This window comes from Aulonocara sp. 'chitande type north' Nkhata Bay, linkage group LG14 (assembly GCF_057382095.1).
Source record: "Aulonocara sp. 'chitande type north' Nkhata Bay isolate Kocher_YH1m ecotype deep benthic linkage group LG14, A_spYH_male_GT1.1, whole genome shotgun sequence".
In the NCBI taxonomy this organism is placed as follows: Eukaryota; Metazoa; Chordata; class Actinopteri; order Cichliformes; family Cichlidae; genus Aulonocara; species Aulonocara sp. 'chitande type north' Nkhata Bay.
In genome coordinates this window covers 19897561-19916640 of record NC_141357.1, presented here as the reverse complement: position 1 = coordinate 19916640, position 19080 = coordinate 19897561, and the positions used below count along the sequence as shown (strand labels likewise).

The following is a 19080-nucleotide window of genomic DNA, read 5'->3' as shown; positions in this document are numbered from 1 at the left end:
TAACTGGGACCATTTCTGAACACGCTTCAGTGAACAGTAGGTCTCAGGTCCTGTGTCAGGTCTTTGCTAGATTTCTTCCTATTTCTTAAGGACATGACTTTCTAACACACTTTTTTTTATTTAGGCCTGCCACGTTTGTTGTCTGTTACTTGTTCCATTTTCTTAACTTGTTTAAAGGATACACTGCACAATGTGCTGATAGCACTTTGGAAATAACCTTGTTTGTGCAAAAAATATAATTTTATGCCGGCCTCTGACATATTTTGTTGATTTAACAAAATCCACAAAATGTGTCTCTCTGAAACAAATAATGTTCTTCCCATAATTATGAGTTCCTCTGAAAATGGCCAGGTAAAAGGATTGGATTGAAAGTTAGAGAAAAAGCATTCAATGTTCAAAGACCTTCAGAAAACCTGGAGAACTGCTGGTTAACTTCACTTTAAAACTTTACAAGAAAGTCTGGATCTTTAGAAGCCAAATATGAAGAAATGAGGCTTTGCACAGCTGTGCACCGTACTGTACTCAAACACATTGTTTTAAGCTGTTTTAATTTTTTTAATACTAATAAAGCTTTGACGACAACTTTACACATACAGTTCAGCAAGTGTGCCAGGAGGTTGATAGCCACATTGCGGTTGCAAAGTAGATGAGTTAGGCAGCGCTCATTAAAACTGGTTAGAATTTTGGGAATTGTGAAAGAAAAAAAACCCTTGAATTTTATTTTGTTGCACCATTGAGGTAACACCATATGCATAAACTCAAATATTCCCCCTATAGGCCTAATTAACCTTATCTCAACCTTATCTAACTGAAGTATGCTAGTCAGGGAAGCCTCCAAACAACATCCCAGACTAAAAGACATGCAAATAAACCAATTATTATTGTTTTTATTTTGACATTTTACCCAGGAGGAAAAAGTTACAGTTGGCCTTTTATGTTCTTTGTTTCCTTCCTTTGATTCCAGGATCGTTGGCACTTTGAGGGAAACCTACAGTGAGGGATAATACCCATGTGTTTGTACAAAGGCTGTTGGAGTTTCTCAGGGTGTAACTGTGTCTGTGATGTGTTTCACTGGTTGCTGCATTGCAGAGAAAGGCAACATTGATCTGATCAGAGAGCCACAGTGAGTCAGAGCGCCTGAGGAACAGAGCAACTGACAGATACACAGGAAAATCCCATTAAATGCCCGCAGTTGTGAAAAAAATAAACATGTTTCTTCATGGTAGTTTAATTCTTTAAGACTATTTGCTCTTATATATTCATAGGAATTGAATGCAGTATTTTATTTATTTATTAAATGGATGAGAAGTCCCACGATTATGGCACAAAGACAAAATGTTCAGTGTTGGACTAAAAAAGACACACTTTTAAACATAACAAAGCTACTACTATCTGTGACAACTGTTAATAAAGCTAACCAAATGGGCTTTTCTGGTTGGGAGGCATTAAATGGAAAGATGCACTTACGAGATAAACGTGGTTTTTGAACATTAAAACAATAAACAATATTCTCATAGAAATGTTCAGTATATAAATACTCCATAAATTAATAAAATATAGGCACTTTCAACTTGAAAAATGTAAAACTATCACAGAATTTGAAAATGAATCAAAGAAGAAATGCACATCAGAGATCATTTTAGCAGTCAAGTTGTCACCTTGCTTTTTAGCTCTATGGTACAAGGATGCAGCATGTGGGTTCAGGATTAGAAGCAGCTCTTTAACCTGAATACTAAGTGGGGAATTTTCTATCTGGATTAGTAGTAATTATATGCTTGACACAAACATATTATGATTATGTCAAGCAACGCATTATTAGTTCAATAACAGGCAAACAAACACTGAATGTGTGTGTGTGTTAGAGCACAAACACATAAAGACGCACACATTGTTGGGGGGAAAAAACAGATAAACCATTTCTTTTATGAGGTTAAGACTGAACATTTAGGTTAATTTAAGGACAAGAAATCAGGTAACAAATGCAGTGTGCAGTGTCCTTACAAGAGATGGAAAAAATTTGTGTATGTAAGCTCAGGGTCAGTCACTAAATCCCTGCAGGTTTGTGCCTGCATTTGTGTGTGGTTATGTACAAGGTTTATCTGCCTTGAGCCAGTACATATGTTCCCACAAGGTTAGTCAGGATAGAAAAATACTTAAGCACAGCGCAAGGATGTGCGAGTCTGTGTGAAGTGCAAGTGTGTGTTCTCCCCGTGGCCCATCCATGACCCTGTAGCCTGTCTGTCCTCTGTGTGTTTTAATCTATCATCACTCCTTTCACTGTCATCCCATATGCCCGGCCTCATTCTTCACTGCCGTCTGTCTCTCTGAATACATCTCTTGGAATCGGCCAGGCCTCTTCCCCTCCCGCTGTTCACAAGTGCTCCCACATGCTTTTCTCTCATCTTCTTTACCCATTTTCCAACTGCCCTCACATTGTTGCTTGTTCTCTCTCTCTCCACTGAATAGATTTTTTTTTTATTTCTTTTGCTGTTTAGCTGTATCTATATCAGTGTTTTTCCTCTGCTTCCTCTTTCTCTCTGTGTCCTTTCACTCATTCGCTGTTTTTGGCTCCGTTTCATTCTCCGTTTCATTCTCCATTTCTCTCCCCCTCTCTCTGTCTGACTCTTGGACGCCTCCAGCAGCAGACGACAGGCGGCCTCGTAGTGTGGAATGGAGGGACTTTAACATCTGAAGGTCTCTCAGCCTCTCAAAGAGATTGCGCCACTACAACACACAGAGTAATGACTGCCACTTTAAATTTTAGCACTCCCTGGTTTTTGTTTTCTCCTGTAGCAAGCAGTTTCTTCATTTCTCTTACCTGTGTCATTATTCCTAACGTGTCTTTCCCTACTGCAGCCTCACGTCTTTGCAGCATGCTGCAATCTGACCCTTTAGCAACTGCAGCTAAATAACAGCAACCACAATTGTGTTTCATTATCTAGTGATTTTGAGTACTGACATTTGAGAGATGTATCCTTGAAATTCCTGCCTCTGCTGTATTATAATGACTGAAAATAGCATCTTAAAATCATAAAAATACCTATAGTTACCTATAGTTAGTCCCTTAGATGACTGATTAGTGCGAATAAATGTGCCCCTGACGATTAGGGCACATTTAATTTAAATAGTGTTTTACTTAATTATCATTTTTAAAGTAAGCACGTTTTGTTTACTGTTTATCATTTTTGAAATTCTGCTGCTTTTCAAAGACCTGTGTGGAAGTAAACTGAAAATGCTCTACATTTCTGGCTACTGGACAAACTTGCCAGTTACTTGAAAAATCTTGTTGAGTAAAGTTATACCACATTTTTGGTTGTTTCGTTTTTTTTATTCTATTTCAACAATTCTGAGAAATTATTAGTTATAATCGGTTAATTGTTGACAGCTATGGGAATGTGCACAAATCTTGAGTCATCCCTTATTATTTAATGAACTTTACTTCCCTTAGTTTATGAAAAGTAAGGAAATTATTTGTTGTAACAACCGTTCTTGGCATTAATCTTAATCACTTGAAAGCCTGTGTATTTCCCCTAAATGATGGGACATTTGTAAGGAAAATGCATTTGCGGGTTGATCAGGAGAGTTGAGTTTGTGTGTTGCACCCATGAAAACTTGCCAGATCTTCTCTGACAATGCCAAACAGTGTATTCTGCTACTGACTCTTGTCTTGAGCTTCTGGTGCCCCAGATGGCTTATTGGTGTCTGATTACCAGCACTTGTGAGCATGGACCCTGCTACAACAGTATGGAATCTGCTCCAAGCATACTATATTTGACTAATCTGGATAGGGCCCATGCTATAGGTCAACTGTAAAACTTCAAGCTAATGTTCCACAAAACCAAGTTGCAGCTTTATTTGGAGTGAGCCCTAGGTAAATCCCCCAATTGAAGGGCAAGTTCCATAGAACTGGTGATTTCAGAGACAGGATGCAAAGTGGCTGTCCCAGAAAGAGAACGCCAAAAGAAGACAATTTCTCATCCTGTCAGCAGTTAAGAACTATAGGCAGTCTTCTACAGAATCAAGATTTGCAGAACGATATGGCTGATGGTCTCTACCCAGACAGCAGTACAACAGTAGTTGTTTGGCGTAAACAGGGAACATTTGGAAAGATTTTTGTGTTTTTCCTGGTTTTGGTGTATAATTTGGCATATTTAAGCCTTTTCTCTTTGCTTCTCTTCCGTAAGTATGGCTTCGTGACAATCACCCGTCCACTGAGACCATTTCTAAGAGGCTTCATAGTAGATGGATCAGCTACATAGCAAGATGCATTTTATCAGGGCGTGTGTTGGATCATTGTTGGATTTTCTTTTTCATAAAGATATGACTTCTAGATGCTGTTAATCTGCTGTACATAATCATCTTGTTAGCACAAAAATACTATTTTATGCATGTCAACATGTGCAATCTTTGGCATTTTTTATAGGTTCCACCAATTCCACCAGTTTTCACTTTGCTAAGTTTTCTGTTATGTGTAGACACAACACCGGTTCATCCCTTTAGTTAGATGCCTTTTTATGTTTGAATGTTTTATAGGTCAGTGTTAAGTCCTCTGAAAATGGTAAAATATAGGCACTGGACTGAAAATGAGAGGGAAAAAGGGCAATGTTCAAAGAAAAAGTTTGAATCGCCTCCAGAAAGCCTGGAGAATTATTGCTCAAGACCACATTCAAAAATTACAAGAAAGTCTGGGTACTTGGAAGCAAAATATAAAGAAATAATGGGTGGCTTAAGACTTTTGCATTGTACTGTATAACTATAGAGTGATTCTCAGGATAAATAAGTAGTTGTCTTTCTTACTTTATGCTCCCTTCTTCCTTTCTTCCCGACATTCCTTTCATCTTGTTTCTCCTGGCTGCTGTTTTGCTGAAACTGCTTCTATCCATTATTACGTCTCCTTTCTTTTCTGTTTTAAATTTATAACACCTCTGTCTGTCTGGTTGTGTTTCATCCCTCATACTGTTTTATGATCATCATATACTACCTTTTCCTCTCAAAGAGTGATGGAGGAGAAGAGGTGAGTGGAGTGCAGAATGATGGAGGAGAAAACTGTGGAGATATGCAGTGGTTGTGATGGATGAATACAGTCCGAGGCATTAAAAAGACTGTTCTTCATTATTAAACCGACACAATAAGCACTGGCTGTACATAAATGCTGTTATGAAATATTCTTGCTGACAGATACAGTTAAGAAATGCTCTCCCGACAAACAGACACATTACAAATAACACCTGCAGCAACATACTGCCACAACAAGTACAACCTCATCACTCTCCCAGCTATTGCTCATCTTTGCTTTTTCTTGTCAGCAAACCCTCCTTACGTGGGCATTTATTATATCTCTCGACAAATAGCAGTTGCACCTTAAGATACAAAAGAACACAAGCTACACGCTTTTAATACTAATGTGTACATATTTGTTCTTAAGGGCCATTTTGATATGAAGACATTGCATCCTTTAACCTTTAGAAACACTAAACTGATCCAAACATGATTTGGAGCCTTGTCCTTTTCAAATGTCTGGCTCTAAGCCAGGTGTGATTTTAAAACAAAGACAGCAACAACATAACATTTGAACCTTCACTACCTATAAAAGTAGTTTATGTGTGTTTTACCCTAGGAGGTACTGTCAGAAATTTTTATCAGTAGTTTTTTTTTCTTAAACTTTTAAGTTAAGGCAGCTAAAAAAAAAAAGATCTGCTGGTTCTAGATACCCATTTTTATACCTGCTCTTGTTCTGATAGTAATTTGCTTTTTCCAAATCTTAACACTGTATACCCACGGTTCTATTTTCAAACCTTGTTTTCAATCTTCTTTTCTCTTAGAGCCCTGATGTTGTTGTGTGAAGACTGGATGCTGCCCACTGGGAAAAGCTGGTGAAACCACCTGAAGAATAAAGGCCCTATAGCTTATGTTCCTGTATCTCCTGTTCACTGTACCCATTAATTTGTCGCCATGAATATCACAGGGTTATAGACCTGTAGTCTTCAGTTTACATTCGAGTGCTTCTCCTGGTTCTCATTTCTGGATTGGACAACTGTGTCAAGGCCTGGTGTCTGCTTGGTTGCTGATTGGCCAGCTGGTGCAAGATCTGGCTGGCAGTGTGACATACCAATCAGTTTTCATGAAGGAGATTTGTTTTTACTTTATAGCCTCTGCACCAGTGTTGAAGCGGAGACGTATAAAGGGGCATATGGATATGTTTCAACATAAGAATGGACAAAGACTTCGACATGCATGGACAGAAAAGGCCGAACAGTGAGCAAGCAAGATGAATGCATAGACAATCACATTCAGCCTAGGAATACAATGCAATAGACTGCATAAACAGGTAAAAAAAGAGTTTAAAAAAGCTTCTGGAGGGGTCTGTTTTGGGCATGAACATATACAGCTTTCTTGGCTCAAGGCGCTCGCCAGTGTTTATCCCTGTGGAATAAAATAATTCAATTAAATTGAACCAAGCAAAACTGTTCCTGGGCTGAACTGGAGATGGACATTAACTCACCAGACCCTGATTTTTTTTAATAAAAATGTTACCCTTGGAAAAAACAGTACATAGTAAAACTTGAACTGAATTGAAAAACCTGGACCCAACAGGACCTTAACTAGAACTGTACAGTGATCAGAGTTCTGATACTGATTAAACTGTACCAGATTACCAAGGACTGGTTTGGGTCTAGTGTGTGTATTCTGCAGCTCTGGCCTCTATGTCTTCTGCTTTCCACTGGACAGGTGAGGACCTGATGAACCCTTACCAACCTCCCTTACATCTTTCCTCGCCCCCTTAAACAGGTGAGTAATCTGCTAATTAGCTTATTAACCTAGCCAAAGTGGGAGCCAAATGAGAAGTTCTTGAGCCCAAAGATCCAGGCTCATTAATTAGCGTGACATATGGTAGGCCACCAGTAGTCACCTTGGCCATCCACAGTCCTGCCCCTGAGTTTAAGACACACTTAGATTCTACAGTGTCTCCTCCTGTAGTGAGTAGTCTGTAACCTAATGAGGGCAATGCTTTAATGAGTGCCTATCTAATTGCTGTCACCTAGACAATTAGAGAGCTATCCTAGCTAAACGATCTGCTTTCCTAATACTCTCCTATGGCAATATCACAACAGGCGACAGGAAATGCTTCCCCATCCTGTTTGTCTCTTGGTCTTTTACTGTCTGAGTCACTCCTTATCTCATACATATCACTCCCTCTGTCCATCAGATCACTTTTTCCCTTCCCGCCTGAGCCTGTGATTGAATACTGGTGGAGAATATAATATGCTGCAGGAGGATATGGTTATGAGTGAACAGCACAGCCCCGGGGATGGTCTTTGCCTGTATGGGAGGATAGGGGGGTCAATAATATCTGCTTAGTCAGCACAGAAGCTGATGTCTGAAGCTTCAGAACTTATCCAGCGCTCAGCCTAAAAAGAGATCTTCACTTATAGATTGAATTTATCCTCTTATTAGAGGTAATCACAACAATATTTGTTTGTTGTTGTCGTTTTAGAAATCTTGTTCCAGACTTCATAAAGCGATGTTGATCTTTATTTGACAGAAATCTACAAAAGATAAAAAGGCACAAAGAAAGTGCCCCTTTTATCTTAAATGGCTTTAAATGAAAAACAGCAGAGATTAGAATGGTCATGCAGCTTTAGCTCATTGAAAGTATATCTTTCTCCACATAATTTGGCTTTCCCCCTGCCATGTAGTGTCAATGGCACCCACACTGTTTCAAATGAATTTTAATCAAATAGTAGATGTACTGTTCTCTGTTTGCCACAGATGGAAACACTGCTTTAATAACTTGCTTATAAGAGATTCATAATTCTACAAAGAGCATTTTATCAACTAGTCTTAATTTAACTGATCCAATTATTGTGTTTACACAAAAAAATAGGCAATTTAAGGCCGTGGTGTAATTGCCATGAAATACAAACAGAATTATTTCCTCTCATAATTTGAGAGCATTTACCTTTGCGTTTAACAAACAATAATTTTCTTTAACAGCAGTTCTGTGCAGAGCACAATCTGATTAGTTGCTTTTGCAGTGGTGTTTATGTAGGGAAATTAGCTCACTGTGAGGGATAGCTCTTGATATCATAAATATCATAAAAAATGGAGAGAAATTGGCTTGATTGTGGGGAAACAGTGCAATAAATACACATAAAATGTTAAATGGCCATCCATAGACTTGCCAGCTTAATCAAAATAAGACTTTTTTCCTATTATAAGTAACTATAAGTAGCTTTTTCTCTTAAAATGAGGTAACAAGGGATCTGATATGAGTTGGGGAATAAGATGCGAACAATAGAAACAATAGGAAAGTTAAGAATAAATTAAGAATATGAGAAAGTGTTGACGTTTTTTCTATGGTTTTCTAAGAACGTGCTTGTGCTTTTTTTTTGGGGGGGGGGGGGGGGGGGGGGTGTTCCTACAGTAATTACTTAGTCCAGTTTAAGTTTATTTACATCAGAAACTAAATGTAGTTGCAGTTTGAACACAGGATTCAGTAAGTAAAATAAAAACAAGAGAAATTTTTAAAATGTTACAGACATGTAATTACTCCTGTATATAACGTTAAAGGAAATGTAACAGGAAATGTGTGATTTCTGCTGTGTTTTGACTGGGCAGCACAACAAAGATGTTATTTTCTTCTGGTAAGTGATGGTTATGAGATGTTGCAGGGACAACCAGTAATGATGGTGTCTCCAGCTTAAATTTGCATTTCAATTACAAAGTGACACAGACACCTTCATTGTTCATTCAGTAATGGCACCAGCAATGAATCAATCAGTCAGTGTTCTTGGTCTGGCACACAAACACAAGAACCAAAGTGGCTGTTAAGAGTACTTCAATCACAGTTAACAGTTTTTATATACCTATGACCGTAGTAATTGTCTGTGTGCATCTATGTGAACTCACTTTCTATGTGAAAGTGTGATTGCAGAAGTGGTTTAGATATCACAAATTGTTTACACCCGTAAGCATCTCCTCTGACTATTGATGCTGATGATTGTCCGCAGAGAGAGAGAGAGAGAAACAAGACAAAACTGATAAGCGAACATTTCTCTTCTTTTATCTTCCAACTAGCCTTTAGCGCCTTTGGCTGAAGCTCTTTTTATTTTGTACATTCACATTAAATCTTTGCCAACTTGTTAGTGTGTGATGAACTACAGAAATTGATTCATTCCATTGTAATTGTTGCAATGACATAAAGGGTATTGATGTCATTCCAGCTTTTGTGAAAAGCCAAATGTTGCACACTAGCAACACTGACACTAGCAAACTCAGCTCTGATCATAATAATTAACAATTAGCACGCTGTTATTAAACACAAAGTGATTGATTTTTGTAATGACCTCTTCAGACTGCACAGCATTATCTCAAAAGTGCATTGGTTGGTCTTTTGCATTGTTACATAATGCAACATGATTGATAACAAATTTATGTAATTCGTTAACTGACGTGTCAAACTGATTTATGACATTGTTTTTTCTCATGTGACAGGGGTTCACATAATCCTTAACGTTTAATGTTAATGACCTCAGTTTGGTTTATCATCCTACATGAATATAGTGCTTATCCCTTCCACGACAAGATCGTTCAGCTGGGGGAAGAAACAAAGAAAAAAACATTATCTTCACTAATAAAAACGATGGCCATTTTTTTTACCTTCCATTCTGTAAGTTGTTAAAGTGAATGACGGTTTCTGCAAATGAAAGACATTATTTTATGTTTAAAGTTAAGCTCAGGTCATTATAGCATGCTAAGATCCTATTTTTGTGCATTAATTATAACCTCTATGCGAAAAAAAGGCATATTGATCAGTTTAAGCATGTCAAAAATGGTAGAAAATCATCATCATCAAAATTATTATATTTGATTTATTTGTACAAGTGAATGAGGTCTCTGTCAGTTACACTTACATATCTAAAAACAGCTGTTCAAGATATTAGAAAAGGAAAATACACAAAATTAATACACAAAATGTCTACGCTGTGAGCATGGAGTGTGTGTCTGTGTGTGTGTGTGTGTGTACTACTGTGGTGTCTGATCCATAATGATATAAGTAGAGAATCCTACAAGAGCATGTCCTAACAGTGAGAGAAGCTCACATGTACCAGAGGGAGAATAATGTGAAAATGTAGGAAAGAAATGCTAACACCAGCAGGAAATGCGGGCTCCGTGAGATAATTCAAAATATCCATGCATGCTTTTCCACTATAGGCTAATGTGGTGTTCTGGTATACACAAGTGCTTCAGGCACGATTTTATCCTGCCAGTAAGGCTTGTTGAACTGGACTGTTAGGTAGAAGAGTGAAATGAGAAGGAGAATCTGAGGATGATAAGAAGCTACGTAAATGAAGATTTTGTAGAGCAGAAAGGAGAAAAACAGTTTGAAAAAGAAGAGGAGAGAAGAGAGGACGTGACGGCGATGGGCAGGAGTGAAATAGGAGGAGAACGAAAGGAGAAAGAATACACAGAAGACAGGAGAACAGCAAGTGGGATGTGTGGAGGATTATGCAGTGTCTATTGAGATACAGCTGTATTGTGCTATAAGGGTGTCTTTGGTTACTCAGAAAGAAAAAAAATGATAGTATGAATCACAGATGACAATGCATACACACAATGCATGTTTATTTTTAAGCGTGTTTATTGTATGATGCCTCTTCTAGATGGCAAATGAAAGATCTTGTTGCAAGGCAGATGATGTGCACAGATGAACAAATGTGTGAACACGTGGACACACATTCAGCAAGACGAGATATTCCTATGGAAACGTCATGTCACGTGCAGTGGATATGTGCATCTATTTTAACGAGTACATTCTGAGCATGTTTCATTCTTTGTGTGATGTTATAACATGCATTTTCACTAACGTACGAGGCATATTATAGGTGTTTCCCCCCCCAAGAAAACACTCATCTTTATTTTTCCTAGTTTTAATTGGGACAGTGTTTTTTCTGTCACAAGTGCACCATGAGGAGATATTTTTGTGTTGGGCAAAATATAGTTTGTGTTTCGCTCTCGCGTTGCCAGCGTTCAACTGCACCGTGAGCCAGCATCTGCTTTTCCTTAAATCAACTTCTATTTCATAGCCGGCAAGAGCCAGGACGTAACCGACACCATAAACAAACTTCAAACCTCGACTTCAATGTACTGAACTAATGGCCGCGTCTTCAGAAGAAATTCTAATGTATTATTGCTACAGAAGCCAGTATTAGACAAAATTAAATGTGGAAGGTAAAGTGGCTGCAACTAGCTCAACGTAGTATCTTATTAGTTTCTCGGTAGAAGCAGTTTACTGCAACTAGCTCAACGTAGTGTCTTATTAGTTTCTCGGTAGAAGCAGTTTATTTAACACACTGGGATTCAGCCTCAACTTATGTTGTTAGTATCTTGCGCCAAAAACCAGACACCGACAAATTTACTGTGAAAATACATGTGACTCAGTGAACAGATTAATTTGGAAAGCCCAATATGCACATTTGGTATTTATAATACAACAGGCTGTGCTTACCTTTTTATATTTGGACCGGTCCTCTGTTCACCTCGCCTCACGATCTCACCAAAGGCCAAATCTGCCCCTCCTCAGCACACCAAAGATCCGGGTCACGGCACCAAGTTGTTGAAATCTCCCAATTCTTTGAATCTTTGGGCTGAAGGAAGGACAATACTCGGTGTATTTATGCTCAATCAACAATCATTTATTTCCATACAATTCAACACTTAAGAGCATAAGAACCATCATGATGGGGAGACATGCCTGAAGAGGGTCACAGCAAGTCTCAAAATGGTGACGGGCTGCTCAGCTTTTTATAGTCTCTAGTGGCCCCCATCTAGTCGTAAAAGCCAAAACATCACATTCTTTCTCTGTTACAGCGCCTAAGTTATGACCTCGGCAGTTGTTTCTCTGCTTTCTGTAAGGTGGGGGTATGGAATGTGGTCTGTCTATCTCCCCTGTCTTAGACACAGAGTCTCCTGCTTACAATCTTCTCTTCATGATTCAACAGTTAAGCATGTAACACATTCACAGCAGATCAAGGATACAGAGTGATGCACACTTGTCTAATAAACTAATAAGTGAATATGTTCTTTTAACTCAAAAGTATAACGAGAACTAAACTACATACAGCTCACACACTCTATATTAAAGGGTATAATATGATCTACAGCAGTATTCTAATTCAACTACTTTGATTACATATATATAAGGTAACATATAATAACAGAATAATCTAATACAATGAATTCCCCCCCTTTTTTTAAAGATATTTTAGGTGAATGGTTCACATTGCTATCAAATATGTAAAATCAAGGCATGTGGAAGTGGAGAGATACATAAACAGTTAATAAGTACCAAGGGTTTTAACGTCATACTCCAAAAAATTAAATATATATCTTATAACTTTTCCCCCAATCACACATCTCCAGAGCTTGGTCAACAGCCCCTTGGCAACCTCCAGCAGCTAGAGGAAAATGGATATTCCCTGACCTCAGTCACCCAACTAATAGATAGCCAGCAACCTAGTTGGTGGCATCAAGAAGTTGTAGAAGGAGTAATTTGCAAATTATTGTTTTGGTCACTCCCAGATTGCTTTGGTCACCTGTAGTGTGAATGGAACAAGCCTATTTGACTGCAAACAGTCCCTAGATAGATTTTTGGTGCATCTTCTCACACCTCTTTGCACCTAAAGTCAGCTTTCCAGCAATACACATTTTTCCCTATCAACCTTTGGTTGTCACCAAGGTTCATCACTTACAAGGACTTGGATGAAAGCTTGATAATTAAGTTCTGTGAGCCAAGAGTTTTACAATGGCACTTTTTTATTAAAAATATAAAACGCTGGATTCTTATGAGATTATTTATTGCATTTGAAGTGCTAAATAATGAGAAGGGCAGTACTGCTGCAGTCAGGTGACAATGAATTGGAGTAGCTCTAGAATATATTTGAAGGATCCCAAAAGTGAGAGTGGTGTTATCAGATGTCTTTCCACAAATCATAATATTTGATAAACTGTAATTTTAAACTGTAAAACTAATAATAATTTAAGTGTTTAATGTGGTTAGAAATTTTAAATCTTGAGCATTTTTAATGCCTAAATCCATATTGGTCATAATTCACGAGCTCTTTCTCAATAGAAGGATTAAAGCTCTGGAAAGAAGTATAGCTCTTTTCAGGAAGTTAAATAGAGAGTAAGCAGTTGGGCTTATCTGACAAAACTGTAACCAAAATGGAAAAAAAATAAACATTTTGAAAGAACATGCAACATCACAGGTCTGTGTCAATAAATTGGGATGAAAGATTGGCTTCAGCACTTTTCCTTTCAGAAGCTCATTGTGCCACAGTGTGTGGAGTGTAGAGGCAAGGACCCAGATGCACAATACAAAGGTTCAACAAAAATCAAGAATAAATGGCTAAAAAAAAAAGTCTAATAAACAAACTCTAAAGGGTAACAAGCAGATATTAAAAAAAACTGCCATAGACAGACAAAGAGGGAGACAGGACTACTTATACACTGAGGGCTGATGAGGGAATGACAGGAGGGGAATTACACAGAGGTGAAAGTAATTAACAACACAGAGTTAAAAGAAACTACAGATGACTAATGTTCTACTTTAGCACATCAGTCATTTACAGTGCGTTATCCGAGGGAAAATCACCAGTCAGCTTTTGTGAACTTGGATGATTTGTCTTTTTACTAATATTCACCTAAGGTGGTTAGACAGACATGCTTAGAAAGATACAGATATCGAATTATATGTCCCAGTGAAGTACACCAGACCTCCACAGATTGCTAACAGAGCTGGTGAATATGTTTAGATGAAGAAGTGAATGATGAAAAAAAGATGTGTATTGTCCGATGAGACTTCAGAGGCTAAATAAGTTTGCTCTCTGCTTACTTACTCCCTGATGCCACCACCAACCAGTCAAGCTGCAGCTTACATCTGTCTAGACTGATATACATAAATTAAAGCAAAATGCAATAAGTTGACACCAAACATCTGAACAGCTTTGACTTATGGTCACAATCCACCCCCTCTGTTCCCAACAAATAATGGTAAACAAATGTGTTCTTGCAGAAAATTAGAGTGTTGACTTGGTCTTTGTCCTTTTCGAATAGAAAATGAAAAATCATTAAAATGTGTTTTCTCACTCTGACTTCCCAATTCTGATCTGTTCACCCGTGAGTCAAAGTGAAGGTAAATGTGCCAGATGTGATAACATTTCCTCTCTGTGTTCCTGAGAGATTTGCAAGAACGAGACAGATGTGTCACGTTGACCTTGATCTTTAACTGACAGCGCCTAATTATTTCTTTCTTGAGTCTAAGTCAACATTTGTACCAAATTCTGAAAAAATAGATAAGTTTAATAATTCAGGGCATTCACCAGACATTTCATTCATGAGAACATTTGAATATAGCTGACCACCTAAATACATATTCCCACTAGTGGCTGCTGTCAGGCCAGCGTCAGCATTGGTTGGTTCATCATTTCTCTTAGCTTGGCTAACTGCCCGTTTGGCCAGTTGCCCGTATCATCCTGACCTCTGGTTTTACATGCCGTGCCCTGCAGTTTCCTAGACCATCTCTTCGTCAATTAAACCAAAAGAGATGCAAGTTTTTAATAGTATAGAAAATGAAATTTTTACATTTACAAATATATTAAGGTGATGCCAAGAAGAGGTCCTTCATTGAATATAACAACTATTCAGTTTTTTTTTTTTACCAATAATTCCATGACACATGCAGGACAATGTTCCTGTTCAGAAATGGCTTAAAATAGGAGCCCGCTCTAAGCATATGCCAGATGTGCTAGACAGAACAAGCCTAATCCATGGCCCCACCTTCAAACTCACAGAACCTGAAAGATCTACTGCCAGCACTCTATGAGACACCACGGGACATACCCAGAGGTCCTGTGTTCATTTTAATATCGCAGCTAACTGGTGCATGTGTCATTCAGTTCAAAACTTTTGCATTTTAGCCTGTTGTATTCCTGGGAGCAAGGTCTGTGAGTAGTAAACTATTCCTCAGATAACAAAATTAATCTTTCTGGGCCACGTTCAGTACTAAAATCATTTTTAGGACTGGGCTGCAGAATGTTAAAAGCCATTGTTTTTCTTGTTTTGTGTGGGGTGTTTTCATGCAACATCTGAGCACCAGCAGGATTTGTTATGCAAAAGAGATTGCTCTAAATGCTCCAGTGTCAGTTTGTGAAGGTCAGTAGCATAATCAGCCATTTAAAAGCATTGCTGTCAATTTGTGTCGACAGCCTACCACCACAATCACATCAAACCAAGTGATTTTTGGAATATGAATTTCAGAGCTAAAAATAAGCAAAGCAGTAATTTTACCTTCACCTGGTCCCCGCTTATAAATATTACTGTAGCGCTCAGCAATCGTGGCAGAGTTTCACCATTTATCGACAACACTATTTAAATCTGCTGGATGGATTTGTTGGCAGTGGGCATTTTTTTGTTTTGTTTTTATCTGCCGTATACAGCACAACGCTGCACTCAGGACAGCCGAATAATCATTAATTGGCACTGAGAGCCTGTGATTCGCATGTGGGAGCAGTGATTATATTTATAGCCATGTTAAAAATCAAACATGATAGCAAGTGAAACTGGCTGACATTTAGTGATACACGGACTTGTAAAAGTCAACTGTGTTTCATCAGAGGAACGTGTATGCACATGAGAGAGAGAGAGAGCACGAGTGAGAGAGAGACAATCCCTATAATAGCAGTAGCTGGAAAAAGGAAAACGATAATTGAATGCTGCAAATTTGCTGCTCAGCATTACTTGATTACTTGATATAGAACATATAATTATATATGTCCTGTGTATAAAAAGAATCTTCTCTCTCTCTCTCCCTCCCGCCCTCTAGTAACGCACAAAAGCTGTACCTGTATTTCATCAGCAGGCCACAGCTCTGTTTGATGTATGGTGCACCTTCAGGATGCATTTGGGGGGAGTGGGTCGGGGACAGAAACAAACTAATATGTTAGTGCTTTTCAGAAGGTTACAAAATGGCAACTCAAAACATAAAACACCTTGATCAATTTCCATGTAATTAGCTACAGCTTTGCATTTTTCTTCCCGATAAATGAAATTCTGCATGGCTGTAATTGCTCTAGTACATAGAGTAAGATAAAGTATAGCGAATGCAGATTAATTGCTTTTCTATGACTATACTCACAGAAATTAGAAATTCAATACATTTTAATACAGTGTGACATTAATTAACTTCGTCACCTATAGTTGATAATTCAACTTTCATTTCAAGCATTTAAACACAGTAGTCAGGATAATGCATGCAATGTGTTTGTCTGAATGCAGAGTGACAATAAAAAAAAAGCAAGAGACCATCTGTGATGCTAACGAGCACCCATGTTTGAAAATCTAATGTTACATACTAGAAAACTGTTATACACCTGATAAAGACGTTGATGGGGAGTTATCGGGGCAACCGGGCTTATGAATACCTGCAAAATGATTAAAACACATCTTTGCAGTTGTTCCTGCAGCAGGAGGTGTCACCGAGGCTACGCACACGCACATTTGCCAGGCTGTTGTGGCAGGAATTCGGTGGTATAAAAAGCATTTGCACATCTATCAACTAGACAGACTTTAAGTTAGAACCCTTGCATTTATCTTTTAGAAGAAAATAATTTGCTCATGCAGGCAGAAGAGAAACTCCCATCGTTAGATTGATTTCTTGTGCTTGTCTTAGGAAGGATAGGTGTGGATGGTGTTGGAGGGTGAGTCTTTCAGGTGTTCACAAAGAGCACAATATGGCCCTATTGGTGTGCACAGTAACTTATTAGGTGTCTAACCTGTTGCTCGTTGCTTGTGGCATTGTCACCCATGTGTTACACACACCAACCACCGGTCCAGTCGGTCACCCCTTTTCCATATTTATTTATGTATTTATTTTTAAGCATCACCATTAAATCGTCTCTTTCCTACACTCCAATCAATGAGCACCAGATTCCCCCACATGGAATACTTACAGTGTGACCACTACTGTAATCATTTTAGCATGCTAACATTACAGTACTAATGAGGCCAGTTTTACAAAGAGTATGATGCCTTTGTTCACATTTTCTCAATAAATCTATAGTCATTTAATACTGTATTGCGCACATATTCATTCTGTTTAAACAGGGGATTATGAGGCCCCATTATGTAATTTTGTAGCTGTTGTCAGATTAGGGGCTTTTGAAACGCACATTAATATTAAATAACTATTTTGCAGGTTTAACAGCTGTACGTGATCAGTTGACTGCACAAAGTTGAGGTTTATCATTGTTATCACGTCAAACACTTGATTTTCCATGTGCTCTAGAGCACTGAAAGTGACAAAGCTGTCTAGTTTGTGGTGATTGTATTAACACTAACCTAGTTGCTAGTTTGTCTCTTTTTATGGGAACAAGGCACAACCAACCCATGCGGGATGCAGATGTGTTCTCACTGGGGCTGCACAGGAAATACCTCTTTTAAGAGCTCTCTTCAATTTGAAGTGTAATCGTCTGTGGATTTGGCTTGATCTAATCCGCAGAGATGTAACTGACAGAAGAAATGAAAAATAAAAAGTGGTCAAATCCCTGTGGCCTTTTAGAAAAAATCTTTTTATACACAAACAAAAACACATTTCAGATATGTTGCCCCTGACACAATAAGAACAGCTGTTATTCAGATAAAAGGCACATTTCCTTTAGCTTTAGGCTAAAAGTATGGCTGCTGTGCATATCAGGTGGTAACAAAGCGTGTCTTGTGGTGAGGAAATAAGTAGGACAAGTCATTTTAAACCCTCGTATATTTGAAATTTTAAAACAATTCTGGGTCTATATTCCAAACTAATTTCTTTCTCTTTTTGTCTTTCAGACCCAGTGACCAGAAGGAAAGCCGCATGTCTGAAGTCCAGAAAGACAAATTAATGGTTAAGAGAAAACAAGCCAAGTAGCAGGGTTCCAAATCATGAGTCATTATTGATATCATCCAAGATTTTTATCCGAAACATCATCAACCTTAACCTTCATCACAGAATAAGTTTACAAGAGTTCTAAAAGAGTTCTGCACTACAAATCAGAATAGTTTAATGTGAAGAAAAATGCTGTATGACTGTATATTACTGCACAACTTACATTGCTAATAGCTCAGCTGTTGTCATCTAGGCCTTGCACATCTCCATTATCTCTTTCATTATTACCACAGTGGAGTGCATTTACGTGCACACGGCATGAGCGATAACAGGCCACATCTCACCTAATGTTCTATCTGTGAGGAGTTCCATCTTCATGTGTCTGGCAGATATCCCTTTATATTAATCATCAGAATATTCCAGGTGCTTGTTACTAGCATCTCCTTACCATTTTCGTGCTTTGACTCTGGTTTGTGAAAAAGGGATATGTGATATATACGGCATCACGGATATGCATTATTCATATCTGTGCATGGAATTGCACTCCCAGCCATTCCATAATGATTATCGTCATGATTACAGCTCCCTGCAGATCGGTAGAAGACCAGGAACTAGATGGAGAACCTCAAAACTTTTGACCTATTCCAGAAGCAACACATCCCACGCCCCACCCAAAAAAATAAAAACACATTGTCTTCACTTTTCCCCTTCCTGTATTCCTCTTACTTTTTTCTTTGGGCTTTATCTTTTGTATGTGTACATAAAGCAATTTCAAATCTTATAGTTTTGTACATGTAATTTTTATGGTGTGTGGATATTTTCTAATAAAATTAAACAAAAATGGATGACCTTCTCCAGACTGGCCACTCTGAGTATTTGATTTTTTTGTTGTAGCTGTAGTTGTTAACTAAAACTAAAATGAACCTTAAAAAACTAAAACTAACATTTTTAGGGCATGCTGCACACCTGCACATATGATGGGATATTATGTTTTAAATCTATTTAGTAATATCATTTACAAAATGAACATCTACTGATTGAAAATATGAGATAATTAGGAAATATTCTGTTAGATTAAAAGTAAAATAAAGGGGGGATTAGAGTTACATCCTTTACATACAGACCCCTCATTTTTGACAGTACAGCGTTATTTTATTCAG

The 19080-nt window shown here is 38.1% G+C and overlaps 1 protein-coding gene across 2 annotated transcripts in view; it reads left to right on the top strand.

The window, feature by feature from the left end:
- LOC147314478 (leucine-rich repeat and fibronectin type III domain-containing protein 1-like protein) overlaps positions 1 to 18778 on the top strand; it is a 194423-nt gene extending 175645 nt beyond the window's left edge. Inside the window, exons 10-12 of one of the 2 annotated variants that reach the window (XM_086261430.1) lie at positions 2640 to 2738; positions 5823 to 6789; positions 17884 to 18778. In XM_086261430.1, coding sequence (XP_086117556.1) covers positions 2640 to 2692 — 53 coding nt within the window. In that variant the 3' untranslated portion in view covers positions 2693 to 2738; positions 5823 to 6789; positions 17884 to 18778. The remainder of the gene's footprint in view (positions 1 to 2639; positions 2739 to 5822; positions 6790 to 17883) is intronic. The other variant, XM_086261431.1, reaches the window with a different exon arrangement.
- The last annotated feature ends 302 nt before the right edge of the window (positions 18779 to 19080 follow it).